The 18,687-nt window shown below is 41.0% G+C and overlaps 1 protein-coding gene across 1 annotated transcript; it reads right to left on the bottom strand.

Moving 5' to 3' along the window:
* Positions 1-1,049: 1,049 nt before the first annotated feature.
* On the bottom strand, positions 1,050-17,818 carry LOC110538074 (uncharacterized). Its single transcript, XM_021624646.3, has 8 exons — positions 17,506-17,818; positions 14,006-14,035; positions 13,317-13,637; positions 12,846-13,157; positions 12,249-12,545; positions 3,484-3,804; positions 3,166-3,303; positions 1,050-2,980 (listed from the first exon to the last, which is right to left on the bottom strand). The coding sequence occupies exons 1-8, from the start codon at positions 17,534-17,536 to the stop codon at positions 2,748-2,750; spliced, it is 1,683 nt and encodes a 560-aa protein (XP_021480321.3). The 5' UTR covers positions 17,537-17,818; the 3' UTR covers positions 1,050-2,747.
* Between the last annotated feature and the right edge of the window lie 869 nt (positions 17,819-18,687).

Below are 18,687 nucleotides of genomic sequence, written 5' to 3'. Positions count from 1 at the left end.
TGGAACTTGCAAGATTATATGGAGAAGCCAGCTGGAGGAGTCCCTGAGAAGAACCAAGGGATACGGGTTGTCCTGGACGTGACACAGGGACTCCGTGGCCACAACATCACATGCAATAACTTTTTTTAACTTTGCACAAGATGGGACAGGAGCTCCTCAAGAGGAAGCTGACGATGGTAGGAACAGTATGAAAAAAAGCCAGTTCTCCCATCTCAGCTGATGAATACACAGAAGAGACCTATCAATTCCTCTAAGTTTGTGTTCACGTCAGACACATCGCTAATTTCCTACGTGACAAAGAAAGGCAGAAATGTGGTAAACATGAACACACTGCATATGGATGCGAGAATCTGTGACCAGGAACATCAAAATCCAGAAAATCCAGACAAGCTGGTGATTGGCTACAGCTGCAAAAGAAGAACCCTACGCTGGCCACTTGTGATATTCTTCAACATCTTGGCGTACAATGCGTTTGTCATCTGGATGGCATTGAACCCAGATTAGAACAGAGGGAAGCTCCAGAGGAGATGGCTCTTTCTCCAGAGGAGGCAACATATCCCAAGGACCCCAGCTTCTGCAGCCGTCGTGAGGAAGATTCAGGTGGAGGATGCTGGTGCCCCATTTGCCCGGCCCACAGAACCAACAACTCCAATACCAGAAGTAAGTGTGAGTGATGATGTTGTGTGTGTGTGTCTGACTCTCCTGCCTTAGCCTGCTGTAGCTATATATGTGAGTGAGTGAGATGTTAGTCAAATTCCTGAACTAAGTGTTTTCATCATTCTATATTGCAGCCGTTAGCAACAAGAAGAAGCGTTGCGATGTGTGTGGACCCAAGAAGGACAGGAAGACACAGTACACATGCATCAAGTGCAAGAAATACATTTGCAACACACACACACAGTAAAACTCTGTCCCTCATGTGGTGTGTAGATCGGCCTTAATTTGTGTTCAATAGGGCAATTTATAATTTCCATAAAATACTACGTAAAATTTGCCTTTCCAATTTGTTCAATTCAAAGCAATAAACATGGATAGTGATGAAAACCTTGTTTCTTTTATGTTTGTTCAAGATAAACATGATTTATTCCACCAATGTCTTGATTATCTAATAAAACAAATCGCGCTGTTATTGATAAATGTGATCTACCAGGGATAAATGCCAAATTTGAACCATGTATGCTGTCTTTGTTTGTAATTGATATAAGTCAACATCTAAGTATTGAGTATTTTTACCTAAATTGTTATGGCTGTATTGTTTTAAAAAAACAATAGCGTTGTGGGGCCATCAGACTCGCAAACGTTCGGTGAATAACAAAAACACCACGCAAGGGTTAAAATATCTGTATTCCCAGTGATGTGAAATCCATAGATTTGTGCCTAATTCATTCATTAATTGCAATTGACTGTAACTCAGTAAAATCTTAGAAATTGTTGCATTTTTTGTTCAGTGTAATATAGCGATTTCATGCATCTACTATCGCATTTGCGGACTAATGCAATATATGCTACTATTGCTAATGTGATGAGTAGATTTCAGTCAGATTTAGGTTAATCACATAACTCAATCACTGTAAGCAAAACAGATCATTCTGAACAGTGCATTTCTGAGCGCGTAATGACATAGTGTAGGATTAAACAGAGACGTTTCTTCTCCTTTCTTTGCACAGGAAAAATGTGGCCTTTTTCTAAACACATTTTATGCAATTCTAATCCACTTTATATGACTGGAGGAATAAGCAACATATTTTTCAATACGACAAAATTTAGTAGCCTACTCTGCTGACACTCACAAACAGATGAGTAAAAACAACTATCAACTATGTAACTATCTAATCTAGGCCTAGAAAAAGGAGAGTCACAAATTCTACAATATGACATCCATCTAGCCTGGAGGAGGGAATTAGTCTCCCCAAATGTTTGGGGATCCAATGATAAAGGCAAGTGAATATGGTGCACTCATTTGGGGATGTGGTTGATGCTCTCCTCTGGTGCCAATAAGATGCTACTGTTTACTAAAATGAGTTGAGAAGACAAATTAGAGCCTTTTCTTCTCAGCAATAGCCATTTGCTTTCTAAACTATGTTTGTCCCGTGATTGTATTTTGAAATATTAGTCTAGCCTACTAAACTTCTTTCCACAGACTGCTGCAACTCAACAATCAACTATTTTGTAGGCTATTTTCCGCCTGCTGCCCAAATGACTCATTCCAATAAAAACAGCTCATTTTTAAAAGAAACTAATGAATCTCTATGGTCAAATCATATTCTCTGGTGTAGTATTTGTAATGTTATTTATTTCTGTATAAGGCACAAGTAATTATATAGCTCATTTTGGAAATGTCATTCTATTGACATTAGGCGAAGCTTATCTTCCCCTAGCCTACCGGATGCGCCGCTTATGCCGACATCAATGTATAAGTAGCAGGTGCATAAAACTGGCTGTGAGGCTTACAAGGCCGAGTTCAAATGCCGACATCAAATTCAAAGCAATCGGCGAACTGCCGAAATAGGGTGACCTCAAGCAAGCTGTTGGGTACTGTCTCTGCTCAATGCTGAGAGAAAGGCACACAGGCCCTCCGAGCTAATTGCTGCGTAGTCCTAAAGCCAGCCCATAGATACGCTAAACAGCCGTTGCATTTTAATGGCGGATTTGAATGATTTTAGTCAACTTTTTTTGTAGCCTACTTTTAACTTTTTGGTCTTAAAGCTATACCCAACTGACACACCTGCCTGTGCTACAGCATTGTCCTAAGCAGAGACATTAACATAATCATTTTCATCATCTTCACTGTTAATTTTCTCATGAGACCCCCCACAAACACCATTTCTTTGAGTGTTTCCGTCCTCGTTGTCATAGGCGTCCTCTGATTTCCCATAGCTGTGCCCTTTTTCCTTCTCATTTTTCTTTGCACCCTCCTGACCTCTCTGGTAACAGACGTTTTCAACATTAACATAGTCCTCTTCCTTTTCGTTGTCAATACCTGTTGCATAACAGTTCGCTCATGAATATTCGTTACAGGAAACTCAAGGGGGAAAAAGACTTACAAAGAAAATGATTTCAAAAGTATTTCGGACGGATTTGAGATGCTGCTTAACTTGTCAGACTCAAGGCATAAATCAAGTTCATATTCAGCCTTTGAGTTTACAGTATAGTGATATCACTTACATTCTCCCTGGCCAGTCTCTGTAGATGGCTTTCTGTTCATCCTCGTCCTCCAGCTGACTAGACACATGACTAGAAGAAGCAGAATTAGCAGTCCTACCCCACCAGTCCCTCCAGAGACAATGATGGGGACCATGAACGCTGAAGAAAATGTAGGTATTTCAAGGTTTAGATCTACAGATCAAGACTTGTAGATGGCAAATTCATAGGATATAAAAACAAAAAAAAAAAAGTGACATGAAGGATTACAAATCTTACAATACTATGATTCTTCTCTCACAATTTTAAATATGTTTTTTTTTAAAGCATGTTTTACTTTACCTCTAATGGTGACAGCTAGTTCACTATTATCCGACCTGAATGACCAGGTGGAGACATTGACTACATAGCTGCAGCTGTATTTCCCCTGGTCTTTATACTCTGCAACAGGGAAGTGGAAGGAGGCAGAGTGGTTCACTGCTGGCTTAGTTTCAGTCCTGTTGGACCCAGAGAAGTCCAGATAGAAGAGGCCTCCAGGATACTGTGGCTGAATGGAGCAGGTGATGGAGAAGCTGTGGCCCCTGACCACCTCTGGGCCCTGAGGTTCCCAAAACACCCCTCCATTTGGAGGACTGAGAGAGATGTTGGGCTGTAGCAGGACCACTGGGAAGGAAGTAAACAGCAATTTGAAAGTCATGTGATTCCATATTCACACCTTCTGAATGAGAAATATGTGTGTGATGGACAAGGTAATCAGTCTCTCGTCCCTATCAAGGCTCTGAATTGTATATATATATATATATATATATATATATATATATATATATATATATATATATAGTGAGCTCCAAAAGTTTTGGGACAGTGACAAATGTTTTGGCTTTGTATGTTATGTTTGTGTGCGTGTTTGTTCTATTGTTCAGGCTGTTACTGACTGCCGATATTTTGTTGCCGGGTTTTGTTATTACGCCCATTTATTTCGTGATACCGCTATTTTTCCCGCACCGTAGTATTGTGTTTATACCTGTGTTGTCTTGTATTAAATACCTTGTCCACGCATCTCAGTTCTCCTGCGCCTGACTCCTTTCACCAGTTACCCACAACCTTGACAATAAGCAAATCGGTAAACTGTGATATGACTAAAGAGTTAATCAGGGTGATTTTGCCACAAATAAACAGGTATTTTCCTTTCCATGGTAGCAAGATCTTATCTATTTTGGCTAACTTTATATAAAATGTATTGGAGTGAGATAATTTCTTTCTTTCGGGATATGTATACCGAGTATGTTCACATCCCCGTCAGACCCTTTTATTGGTAAACTACATGGTAATGTAAAAGTTGTATTTTTTAGTGATCCAATACGTAATATCAAAATTTGGTTTTAATCCAGGGAGGTTAGCAAAAGTATCTAGATCCCCTTTGAGGCTGTGGAGGGATTCTAATTGTGGGTTTAAAAGAAAATATGAATCATCAGCGTACAATGACACCTTTGCCACGGCTATCTAATCCATTAATATTATTGTTAGATCCTATTCTAACAGCTAACATTTCAATGGCAATAATAAATACATGTTGATAGTGGACAACCTTGTTTTATTCCTCTTGACAGTTTAAAACTTTCTGAGAAGTAGCCATAATTGACTATTTTACACCTAGGGTTACTATACAGAACTTTAACCCATTTTATAAGCGATTCTCCAAAATGTAAATATTCTAGGCATTTATATATACAATCCAATCGTACTTTATCAAACGCCTTTTCAAAATCAGCTATGAAAACCATGACTGGTTTCCCCGAAATGTCATAGTATTCTATTGTTTCCAGTGCTTGTCTTACATTATCTCCAATGATTCGTGCATGAAAAAAAATGTTTCTGATTAGGATGAATAATATCTGACAATAACTTCTTAATTCTATTCTAATTCTAAGTATTTAGCTAGATTTGTTGCAGCACAACACTGTGGTGTAAGAGGCCTCCAATTTTTAAAATGGACTGGATCTATCTATCTATATATATACAGTGGAGAGAACAAGTATTTGATACACTTGATTTTGCAGGTTTTCCTACTCACAAAGCATGTAGAGGTCTGTAATTTTTTTATCATAGATACACTTCAACTGTGATAGACGGAATCTAAAACAAAAATCCAGAAAATCACATTCTATGATTTATGAAGTAATTCATTTGCATTTTATTGCATGACATAAGTGTTTGATACATCAGAAAAGCAGAACTTAATATTTGGTACAGAAACCTTTGTTTGCAATTCCAGAGATCATACGTTTCCTGTAGATCTTGACCAGGTTTGCACACAATGCAGCAGGGATTTTGGCCCACTCCTCCATACAGACCTTCTCCAGATCCTTCAGGTTCCGGGACTGTTGCAGGACAATACGGACTTTCAGCTCCCTCCAAAGATGTTCTATTGGGTTCAGGTCTGGAGACTGGCTAGGCCACTCCAGGACCTTGAGATTCTTCTTACGGAGCCACTCCTTAGTTGCCCTGGCTGAGTGTTTCGGGTCATTGTCATGCTGGAAGACCCAGCCACGACCCATCTTCAATGCTCTTACTTAGGGAAGGAGGTTGTTGGCCAAGATCTCTCGATACATGGCCCCATCCATCTTCCCCTCAACATGGTGCATTCGTCCTTTCCCCTTTGCAGAAAAGCATCCCCAAAGAATGATGTTTCCACCTCCATGCTTCACGGTTGGGATGATGTTCTTGGGGTTGTACTCATCCTTCTTCTTTATTTTTGTCTCATCAGACCACATGACCTTCTCCCGTTCCTCCTCTGGATCACCCAGATGTTCATTGGCAAACTTCAGACGGGCCTGGACATGCCCTGGCCTGAGCAGGGGGACCTTGCGTGCGCTGCAGGATTTTAATCCATGACTGAGTAGTGTGTTATTAATGGTTTTCTTTGAGACTGTGGTCCCAGCTCTCTTCAGGTCATTGACTAGGTCCTGCCGTGTAGTTCTGGGCTGATCCCTCACCTTACTCATGATCATTGACGCCCCACGAGGTGAGATCTTGCATGGAGCCCCAGACCGAGGGTGATTGTCATCTTGAACTTATTCCATTTTCGAATAATTAGTTGTTATAGTTGTTGCCTTCTCACCAAGCTGCTTGCCTATTGTCCTGTAGCCCATCCCAGCCTTGTGCAGGTCTACAATTTTATCCCTGATGTCCTTACATAGCTCTCTGGTCTTGGCCATTGTGGAAAGGTTGGAGTCTGTTTGATTGAGTGTGTGGACAGTTGTCTTTTAGTTCAAACAGGTGCAGTTAATACAGGTAATGAGTGGAGAACAGGAGGGCATCTTAAAGAAAAACTAACAGGTCTGTGAGAACTGGAATTCTTACTGGTTGGTAGGTGATCAAACACTTATGTCATGCAATAAAATGCAAATTAATTACTTAAAAATCATACAATGTGATTTTCTGGATTTTTGTTTTAGATTCCGTCTCTCACAGTTGAAGTGTACCTATGATAAAAATGACAGACCTCTGTCATATGCTTTGTATGTAGGAAAAACTGCAAAATCGGCAGTGTATCAAATACTTGTTCTCCCCACTGTATGGTGGTGTGTTTCAGAATTGTTTCACCTAGGGTGAAATGTTATCTACTTTCCTGAGATTTGGACTTTTTCTGAAAGATCATTACCTTGGTTTTGTCAATATTAATGGATAGTGGCCATTCCTCACAATACTGTTCTAGCAAGGACAGGCTTTGTTGTAGCCCCTGTTCTGTTGGTGATAAGATTACTAAGTCATCTGCATATAAAATAAACGTTGTTTCTTTGTCTTCTATGGTGAGTCACACTGATGCAGATTGTTCTATCATGGTAGCCAGTTAATTTATATAAATATTGAATGTTGGACTAATATATATTGCAACCTTGTCTTACTCCTCTGTCTTGATTAAAGAATTGTGTTATTTTGTTGTCAACTTTTACACATTTGTTTTCCTTATAAATCAGGAGAACAGGAGGGATTCTTAAAGAAAAACTAACAGGTCTGTGAGAACCGGAATTCTTACTGGTTGGTAGCTGATCAAATACTTATGCCATGCAATAAAATGCAAATTAATTACTGAAAAATCATACAATGTGATTTTCTGGATTTTTGTTTTAGATTATGTCTCTCACAGTTGAAGTGTACCTATGATATAAATTACAGACCTCTACATGCTTTGTAAGTAGGAAAACCTGCAAAATCGGCAGTGTATCAAATGCTTGTTCTCCCCACTGTATATCTATCTATATATATATATATACACACACACACACACAAACACCCCTTGGATCCTGTTTCAGTAATAATGAAACCAGACCTTCTTGTTGTGTGCTCAATAATCTAACATTTATATAGGAGTGGTTATAACATGCTAATAATGGTCCTCTGAGTATATCAAAAAGTTTGGAGTTTTCCTAGCCTTAAAGGCTTTAATTGCATCAAGACGTTCCTCTGTAATTTGGCTTTCACATGAGTATTTCTGTACAGATGTTAATTTTACATTATTAATAGGAAGAAAATCCATACAATTAGCTTCGGTTAGCGGAAACTGAAACGAAAACATATTCTTAAATTACTTTACTTCCTCTTTCAAAATATCATTCGGTGAATCATGTGTGACTCCTTCATTTGTAACAAGTTTCAATAAAAAAAATTGTAGCATTTCTATGTTGAAGATTGAAGAAGAATTTGGTTAATTTTTCCCCATATTCTATCCAGTTTGCTTTATTTTTATAATATTTTAACACTGGATCTTTCTTGAATAATTTCCTTCATTTCTTTTTCCTCAAACTTATTATGTGCCTCTATGGTACAGTTTTTATTGCTATCTAACTGTACTGTTAGATCTACATTTATTTTGTTTTATAGATGAGTACTGAATTGCATGGCCCCTAAAGGCACATTTAAAAGTGTCCCATACAATAAGGGGATCTGCTGTACCTATGTTATGTTGGAAAAAGTAAGTTATAAATTCTTCTGTCCTAGTTATAAACAAGTTATCATGCAGTAGGCTTTGGTTCAATTTCCAAAATCCTCGCCCACGTGAAAATTCTGTAAGAGTGATAAATATACCAACTATGTGATGAACCGGCCGCATTCTGTCCCCTATCAACACCTTTTAAAACTTTTGGTGCCAGAGAGAATGACATAAGAAAGTAATCAAGACGACTAGTTGAATTAAGCCTCCGCCATGCATATCTCACTAGGTCAGGGTATTTAAGCTTCCATATATCCACTAATTCCAACATGACAATCACGATTTCCTTAAGTGTGTCACGGCCGTTGAAAGAACTGGACCAAGGTGCAGGGTGGTGAGCGTACATATTCTTTTATTTAGAGAAGACGCCGAACAAAACAATAAACACTACAAATCAAACCATGAAGCTAGTGGATATGTGCCATAAACAAAGTCAACTTCCCACAAAGACAGGTGGGAAAAGGGCTACCTAAGTATGGTTCTCAATCAGAGACAATGATAGACAGCTGTCCCTGATTGAGAACCCTACCCGGCCAAAACATAGAAATACAAATAATAGAACATAGAATACCACCCCAATTCACACCCTGACCAAACCAAATAGAGACATAAAAAGGATCTCTAAGTTCAGGGCGCCCCCCAAAGGTGCGGACACCAGCCTTAAAACCTGAACCTATAGGGGAGGGTCTGGGTGGGCATCTTTCTGCTGTGGCGGCTCAGGTGCGGGAAGCAGACCTCGCTCCACCACTGGCTCACCCCACTTTGGTGGCACCTCTGGTGCGGGGATCGTCACCGACCCCGGACTGGACACCCTCGTTGCGGGCCCTGGACTGGACACCCTCGTTGCGGGCCACGGACTGGGCACCCTCGCTGCAGGCCCCGGACTGGGCACCCTCGTTGCGGGCCCCGGACTGGGCACCCTCGCTGTGGTCCCCGGACTGGGCACCCTCGCTGTGGGCCCCGAACTGGGCACCCTCGCTGTGGGCCCCGGACTGGAGGCCGTCTCTGGAGGCTCCGGACTGGAGGCCGTCGTTGAAGGCTTTGTGCCATAACTACTCACTGGAGGCTTCGTGCCATGAATCATCACTGGAGGCTTCTTGCCATGGATGCTCACTGGAGGTTTCATGCCATGGATCATCACTGGAGCTTCGTGCCATGGATCATCACTGGAGGCTTCTTGCCATGGATCATCACTGGAGGCTTTGTGCCATGGATCATCACTGGAGGCTTCTTGCCATGGATCCTCACTGGAGGTTTCGTGCCATGGATCATCACTGGAGGCTTCGTGCCATGGATCATCACTGTAGGCTTCTTTCCATGGATCACTGGAGTGGAGAGACACACGGGAGGCCTGGCTCTGGGAGCAGGCACAGGAGACATACAGGAGGCTTAGTTCTTGGCAGAGGCACCGGATAGACTGGTCCGTGGAGGCGACTGGCGGTCTCAAGCGCAGAGCTGGCACAACCCGTTCTGGCTGGATGCCCACTTCCACCTGGCAAATGCGGGACGCTGGTACAGAGCACACCGGCCTGTGAATGCTCACTTGAGACACCGTGCGCATCACCCCATAGCACAGTGCCTGACCAGTCACATGCTCGCCACGGTAAGCATGGGGAGTTGGCTCAGGTCTGAATCCAGACTCTGCCGCACTCCCCGTGTGCTCCCCCACTATTTTTTTTGGGGGGGGGCGTGGCCTCCCGGTCTTTAGTGCCAGCTGTGACCCTGTGCAAACCTGGGCCTTCTTTCTCACTGCCTCCACCTTCCTTTCTGCTTCCAGCTGCTCCCACGACAGGCGATCCTTTCTCATCTCCTCCCATGTCCAGGATCCCTTGCCATTTAGAATGTCCTCCCATGTCCAGTCCTCCTGAACACGCTGCTCCTCCTTACCACGCTGCTTGGTCCGTTTGTGGTGGGAAGTTCTGTCACGGCCGTTGAAAGAACTGGACCTAGGTGCAGCGTGGTGAGCGTATATATTATTTTATTTAGAAACAAAACAATAAACACTACAAAACACTAGAGGCTTTGTGCCATAAACAAAGTCAACTTCCCACAAAGACAGGTGGGAAAGGGCTACCTAAGTATGGTTCTCAATCAGAGACAATGATAGAAAGCTGTCCCTGATTGAGAACCCTACCCGGCCAAAACATAAAAAGAATATCTAAGGTCAGGGCGTGACAAAGTGCCTGGGGGTGATAGTTTGTAGGGTGATTTCCTTTACAGTCCATAGAGGTATTTTAAAACCCTATTAAAATCCCCCACCATGATAATAGTTGTTGATAATAATACTGTTGCTTATAGAGTTGATACATTCTTATGTATATTTTCAATGAAGCTTGGATCATCATTATTTGGACCATATAGGTTAATAAGCCAAATCTGTTTACTGTCCAATAACATTTAAAATAATCCATCTACCTTGATGATCTGTTTGGACAATTTGCAAATTTGGATCAAAATTACTGTTATTTAATATCATCGGCCCTTTTGAATTTCTTTGCCCATGGGAGAAATATATTTTTCCCCCCAGTCCTTTTTCCACAAAACTTCAAATTGTTGAATGAGTTTCCTGTAAACAATAGATATTATTTTCCTTCTCTTTTAGCCAGGTAAATACTGATCGTCTTTTCTTATTATCTGCTAAGCCATTATAACTGACTATACTTATTTCACCACTTACCATAATGAGTCACAAGTTTCAGTTCTATTTATCAAAATATATGTTTGTAAACGTACCGTTAAAAAGTAACATGATGAATGAGTGTCTGTGTAGCTGTACCACGATATTTGCATTGCTAATAAGTAAACCTCCAATTCCACCCGCTAAAACCCCTCCTCATCCCGAGTTGGGTTGTCATCCCAATGTCCGGCAGACCAACCCCCGGATCCCACAGCCCCGGAGAGACTGGGACCTATCCTTCAAAAAGAGCACAGTGCCACCTGCAGAAGAGAGGCAGATCAACCGCCAAATGCATTTCCATCGCCCTCACCTCGATTTGTATTATATATAGCCATCAAAAAAATCGAAATATATTTTAAAATCCTGTTTCTTATTTTCCATAATTAGCTATTAATAGTTGTAGTAATGTAGGCAATTTATGCAAAGGATTTTTACCTCTCACCAGTCTCACCATTACCAAAATTACAGTATGGCAAGCGGTTATTATATTAGCTAACAATTATTGTGAATCATCCTGTATTGTCTCTAACATCTTTTACTCCCTCGCAAGAGTTGTGGGATACACACTCACACACTCAACCCCTTTCCCCCACAACAATCATAGACTCAGATTCTCAGCAGTTGCACCATCCCAGAGCCCAAATCAAGAAAGGTCTTGATTTGCAAATGCATATACAGTTGCAGCTGTATGAAACAAATGGGCAGAAATGGGGAGATGTAATTAACCATTGTCACATCCTAGATGATGGAGGTCAGATATACCCCCTTCCCCTGAAACACCCACAACATGGTCCCCTGTAGTGACCATTTCCCAAGCATCTCCATGCAGTCAGACCTTTGATTTTGTGCCACCAGGGCCACAATAATACGCCCAATAGAAATGAATGGTAAGTGCATTGTGTCATTTTGGATATACCTTTATTTTAAATAAGAATAGAATATGTTTCTAAACACTTCTACATTAATGTTCTACCATGTTTACGGATAGTCCTGAATAAATTGGGAATAATGATGAGTGAGAAAGTTAGACACAAATATCATACCCCACATAATAATCTGAAACACAACCAAAACGAACAGCAAATGCGTGATCACAAGCGTGATGTAATCATTGCATGCTAGGAATATGGGACCAAGTACTCAACTTTTGATTACTTTAATACACATACTGTATAAGTGAATTTGTCCCAATAATTTTGGTCCCGTAAAATGCGTGGACTAGATCCCAAAAGTACTGTAATTTCTAAATGGTTCCCTGATATGAATAAACATACCCTCAAATGAAAGCTGACAGTCTGCACATTCACCTCAGTCATTGTATCATTTCAAATCCAAAGTGCTGGAATACAGAGCCCAAACAAAATATTTGTCACTGTCCCAATACTTTTGGAGCTCACTGTAGATTAAGCAACACTTGTTTCCCAACTACCACCTCACCTTTAGTAATGTTGCTGTAAGGGGAGCTGATGTCTTGGCTGTTGGAGAGGGTTCTGTAGAGACAGCGGTAACTGCCCTGGTGTGAAGCATCCATCTTAAACTTTGTTAAAGTAGCCCTGGGCTGTGAGGATCCAACGGTCACAGTCATGATGGAGTCTCCATTCAGATAGAAGATGAACTCCACAGCATTACAGAGGATACGGGATGGAAGAGTGCAGGTGAGTTGGACCTCCTCTCCTTGCAAGAAGGAAGAATATGATTGATTTGTGGAGAGTGAAGGCGTCTGCAAGACAACACCTGTTGGTCAAAGACATGTAGTTTAGTTAGGCAACAGTAATCACAACCTATCTACTGGGTCTTCATATTGTATTAGACACCTGCTCTGATCTAGGCTGCCCCCATCTGGTCACATAGCACCAAGTCTGGCATGGGTTAAGATTCTTTGTGCAACAGTCAAGTCTCCACTAGGTGGCAGAGCAGGCTATAATACTGCAGTACTATGCTTTTTAGGATTTTCTCTCTGATGAGACATTTTTGCACAATTCAAACCATTCAAACCAAAACTCAAGTCTAGACAAGGAAAAGAGACTCCCTTACCTGAACAAATAACACCTGCGTCGTTACCATGACGACAGTTATGTGTTCCTCCTGTGTGTGGGCACTGTGTGATGGAGCACTCACTGCCAGAGCAGCCAACATCATCCTGCCAGATGGGCCCACTGCCCTGACCAAAGTAAGCCCTCTCTGGGGCACTAACAGCTCTCCCACAGCCAAGCTGTCTGCATGCCACAGCAGAGTCATTCAAATCCCATATGTCATTACACACGGTTCGCCATTGACCAATTTGATAGACCTCCACCCTCCCAGAGCAGAGGTCGCTCCCATTGACCAGTCTGATATTATGTTTAACTAGGAATTAAAGAAAAATGTAAAACTTTTGACAACGTGGGAGAAAATAAATGTATTTCAGTATCATATTCAACTAAATCAATGCCAAGTTGACACGTATAATCAATTGTATTTTGACTTTCATTAACCACAATAGCAACACAGAGGGACTTTTCTTACCTGAGCAGACAACTTTGGCATCTTGAGACTGTAAACAGTCATGGTGTTTCAATCCTCCATGTGAGCATTCTGTGAGGGAGCTCTCACTGCCTTTACACCCAACATCATCCAGCCAAGTCGGCCTGCCACCACTACCCTGACCTAAGTGGACGCTACCTTGGACACTCACAGCCCTCCCACAGCCCAGCTGGCCACACACCACATTGGCATCGTCAACGTCCCACTTCTGACCACACACTCTTCCCCACTGTCCCTCGTAAAGAATCTCCACTGTCCCAGAGCAGCGACTAGTGCCATTGACCAGCCTGATCTCTTCACCAGCTCACAAAGAGGAAAAAATATCATAGGAAAAATTATGAATGATTAATAAGCAAATATGCAATTTAACACTGCCAGTTGTCAAAGTGTTCTATTAAAAGTTGTTTCAAATGTGTTAGTTAACCTTTTTGGACTTTAACAGCACCTTTGAGACTTGTGTTCACATATATTTTTTTATTTAACTAGGCAAGTCAGGTAAGAACAAATCCTTACTTACAATGACAGCCTAGGAACAGTGGGTCAACTGCCTGTTCAGGAGCAGAATGACATACTTTTACCTTATCAGCTCGGGGATTCGATCTAGCAACCTTTCGGTTACTGGCCCAACGCTTTAACCACTAAGCTACCTGCCGCCCCACAGGAATACTTACCAGCCAATGAAGATTTGACCATTTGATGAGCTGTTGGGGAGAAACACAGACAACCAAAACATTTCAATTAAACACACATTTACTGAAGTTGCCATTTGTAAATGGATAACAGCTTATAATAATGTCAATTAAAAAATCCTACATTTTTTATATGTAAGTTTTCTCACCATTTATGAATTGTTATTGCTACATTTGTAAATGTTAGTAAGCTGTATCTAGACATTTATTTACATATTTATAAACAATATTAAACATAAACCAGGCAAGCTAACATTATTTGCATCTGCTGTTGTGGTATTTACACCATCTGTAAAGCCAGATAGTTGGGTCTATATCGAGTTCAAGGATTTCCTTTATGAAACTGCCCTGAAACTGCCCTGAAACTGCCCTGTGTCTCATGTACATTAGTGAACTTGTTGTGGTTGACATTTGCCCGACTCTCACAGACTTCTGTTTAGTATACAGATAAAAGAATGTGTCAGTTTCACACAAAATGGCCTAATTCCTTTGTTTAAAAATCAGCTAGTCCTGCTTTCTGCTAAATGCTATTAATGACTCTCAATACTTTATTTTGTGAAATTGTTTCTCCACTTGATGTTGGCTTATGTTATTTCCTGATATAAAATGTCAGCAGTGTTGAGGAAGCTACTCTGAAAATATAGTTTAGCTTGCTACCAGTAATTTAGCTCATCTGGTAGGCTCGTGTCACTGGGCAGTTCTCGCCTGTGCTTCCCTTTGTAGTCTGCAATAGTTTGCAAGCCCTGCCACATCCGACGAGCATCTGAGCCGGTCTAGTATGATTCAATCTTAGTGCTGCATTGACGCTTTGCCTGTTTGATGGTTCGTCGGAGGGCATAGCGGGATTTCTTATCAGCTTCCGAGTTAGAGTCCCACTCCTTGAAAGCGGCAGCTCTACCCTTTAGCTCAGTTTGGATATTGCCTGGATTCCATGGCGTCTGGTTGGGGTATGTACGTACAGTCACTGTGGGGACGATGTCATCAATGCACTTATTGATGAAGCCAGTGACTGATGTGGTGTACTCCTCAATACCATCGGAAGAATCCCGGATCATATTCCAGTCTGTGCTGGCAAACCCGTCCTGTAACTTAGCATCTGCATCATTTAACCACTTCTTTATTGACAGAGTCACTGGTGCTTCCTGTCTCCCACTCACTCTCGTCGTTCTTAGCCTCTTATCCTGCTGGACCTCTCAAGCTGGACCTTTCTTGAGGAGAGAGAAAAACCTCCATCCTCAGTAGGCCGACCACAGGTTCTGGACCTTCGGCTTTAATGGAAAGAACTGGTGAAATGGGAAATATCACATTTACATAAGTATTCAGCCCCTTTACTTAGTACTTTGTTGAAGCATCGTTGGCAGCGATTACAGCCTCGAGTCTTCTTGGGTATGACGCAACAAACTTAGTACACCTGTATTTGTGGAGTTTCTCCCATTCTTGTCTGCAGATCCTCTCAATCTCTGCCAGGTTGTTTGGGGAGTGTCGCTGCAGAGCTATTTTCAGGTCTCTCCAGAGATGTTTGATCGGGCTCTGGCTGGGCCAATCAAGAACATTCAGAGACTCGTCTCAAAGCCACACCTGCATTGTCTTGGCTGTGTGCTTAGGGTCATTGTCCTTTTGGAAGGTGAATCTTCACCCCAGTCTGAGGTCCTGAGTGCTTTGGAGCAGGTTTTCATCAAGGATCTCTCTGTACTTTGCTCCGTTCATCTTTACGTTGATCCTGACTAGTCACCCAGTCCCTGTCGCTGAAGAAAATCCCAGCAGCATGATGCTGCCATCACCATGCTTAACCGTAGGGAGGGTGCCAGGTTTCCTCCAGATGTGACGATAGGCATTCAGGCCAAAGAGTTCAATCTTGGTTTTATCAAACCAGAGAATCTTGCTTCTCATAGTCTTGTGGACCTTTAGGTGCCTTCTGGCAAACTCCAAGCGGGATGTCATGTGCCTTTTACTGAAGAGTAGCTTCCTTCTGGCCACTCTACCATAAAGGCCTGATTGTTGGAGTGCTGCATAGATGGTTGTCCTTCTGGAAGGTTCTCCCATCTCCACAGAGGAACTCTGGAGCTCTGTGAGAGTTAGCATTGGGTTCTTGGTCACCTCCCTGAGTTTGGCTCTAGGAAGTGTTTTAGTGGTTCTAAACTTTTTCCGTTTAAGAATTATGGAGTCCCTGTGTTCTTGGGGACCTTCAATTCTGCAGAAATGTTTTGGTACGCTTCCCCAGATCTGTGCCTCGACACAATCCTGACTAGGAGCTGTACGGACAATTCCTTCTACCTCATGTTTTGGTGTTTGCTCTGACATGCACTGTCAACTGTGGGACCTTATATAGACAGGGGTTTGCCTTTCCAAATCATGTCCAATCAATTGACTTTCCCACAAGTGGACTCAAATCAAGTTCTAGATACATCTCAAGGATGATCAATGGAAACAGGATGCACCTGAGCTCAATTTAGAGTCTTATAGCAAATGTTCTGAATACTTATGTAAATAAGGTATCTGTTTTTTACTTTTTTATAAATTTGCAGAAATTCTAAAAACCTGTTTTCACTTTTTCAATATAGTGTAGTCTGTGTAGATTGATGAGGAAAATGTTTTATTTAATACATTTTAGAATTAGCCTGTAACGTAACAAAAGGTGGAAAAGGGGAAGGGGTCTGAAAACTTTGCCATTCATTCAATTAACTGGGAAATGTAAAAAAATTGAATTCTAATTGAATTCCAATTCAAAACAGTCCAAACACTTAAATTCCAATTCTAAAACTTGAAGATTGAATTAATTTCAAAATTTCAACAATGTAAATTCTCCACTTCATGAGTGAATTCAAGAATTGAAATTGACCCCAACCCTATGCCTGTTTAACTTTGGTTTGCCGTGTCAAATAAAAAAATATATTGTGTGACTTGAAAGACGATTCTAGACCATTAATAAATATGTCAACTATGATATCATTAGGGAATTAATCAGTGTAATTTATTGCGTAGATGGACCGGAGTTATCCTCTCCGCAGTTTCAAGATCCTATTTTGCTACATTTTCTATCAAAGTTAATAATTGCAAAATTGCTCAACTTTTACAGTATAGGTCCACAAAGCACACATATATTTAACTTTGAAGTCACAGTTGAGTGAGCAAAGAAAGCAGACATGAGAACTGGAAATTAGTCCATTGTTATAGGTCAGTTTGATTTTGTGACTGTCTACCAAGTCGCTCGTGAGCAGTATCATCAATTCAAAATCCACAAATTTAGTTAAAATTAAACGTTAAAATTCCATTGCAGACATTAGTATATCCAGTACATAAATCATAGCCTATTGAAACAAGGCTAAGCTAGAAAGAAACAATATAACAATGCACTTGGATATAGCAGAAGTCACAGAGACAACAGATACCAATCTATATATAGAGTATATTCTTATTCATGTGAGGCACTTGAAAGACCTTCCTTTATGACAACTTAGTTATTGTAATACACAAAGACTCACCTAATGCCATAAAGAGTAGAATTGTCACCATCTTGATCCTTGAAATGTCCTCCAATATCAGGTATGATTCTCACCAATACTTGGCAGTAAATTGCAATTTTTACCCCAGATGTAACTATTTCCAAGTTACAATGGACTCAACAAACAATGCAACCAAAATTCTGCTAAACCGAAATTGAGAGTTAAATTACCATGGTCTGGTAATGCTACATCCATGTAAAAAAGATCAATGTGTGATCTTCTACACACTTTCAGAGTCACACAGCCACAAAACAGGAAATCCTGGCCCACTACTGTATTTAGTCTGTGGTCTGGCCACCAATTCCACTAAACTGAGCTCAACACTGAGCTCAAAGCCACAAACATAATTTGTTTCATTTTTTTTTTACAAATAATATGAAACCCATAAAACACGAAAATTAACTGAGGGGTCAAAAAGAAATGCACAGAAAGTCAAAAATAAGTCAAAAACAACTTATTGTAGTATAACCCTTAAATGTTCTCTGAATCTTGTGTTTGTTTTTGTAACGTGATCTACCATAGTCCCAGGTCCACTGAAATGCTGCTCTGAAAGTGGACAGGTAGCCTAGTGGTTAGGGCAGTGGGCCAGTAACCTAAAGGTTGCTAGATTGAATCCCTGAGCTGAAAAGGTAAAAATCTGTCATTCTGGCCCTGAATAAGGCAGTTAACCCACTATTCTTAGGCTGTCATTGTAAGTAAGAATTTGTTCTTAACTGACTTGAATAGTTAAATAAAGGTAAAAACTCCCCCGGAGTTAAGAAACAACATTTAAAAACACACAATATGTGTTAATGCTAATGCCGGAAAGTATGTCGAAGATCACACAATGATCTTGCAAAATCAAAACAGTTGTTTATGCATTTTATCCCCAAATGCTGGTTGTGCATCCGATTGCAGTACAAGATCAAGGTGTGATCTTCTACACACTTTCTGGTATTAGCATTAACACAACAGAGAAAAGCAGTACACTGTAATGGAACAGGAAATCCCAGCCCACTAACCACTTATATGGTTAGTCTCTGGTCTGGTCACTGATTCCACAAAACTGCGGCGGCACACCACACTGAGCTCAACACCACAAACCCCATTTCATTTATTTTTTAAACCAAGAATATCAGACCCATAAAACACAAAGATGGAGCTATACCTACAATTATATAT

Source organism: Oncorhynchus mykiss, chromosome 12 (genome assembly GCF_057628025.1).
Source record: "Oncorhynchus mykiss isolate SJ-2025 chromosome 12, ASM5762802v1, whole genome shotgun sequence".
Lineage (NCBI taxonomy): Eukaryota > Metazoa > Chordata > Actinopteri > Salmoniformes > Salmonidae > Oncorhynchus > Oncorhynchus mykiss.
Note: the sequence above shows the minus strand (reverse complement) of the source record. Positions and strands in the feature narration are given on the sequence as shown.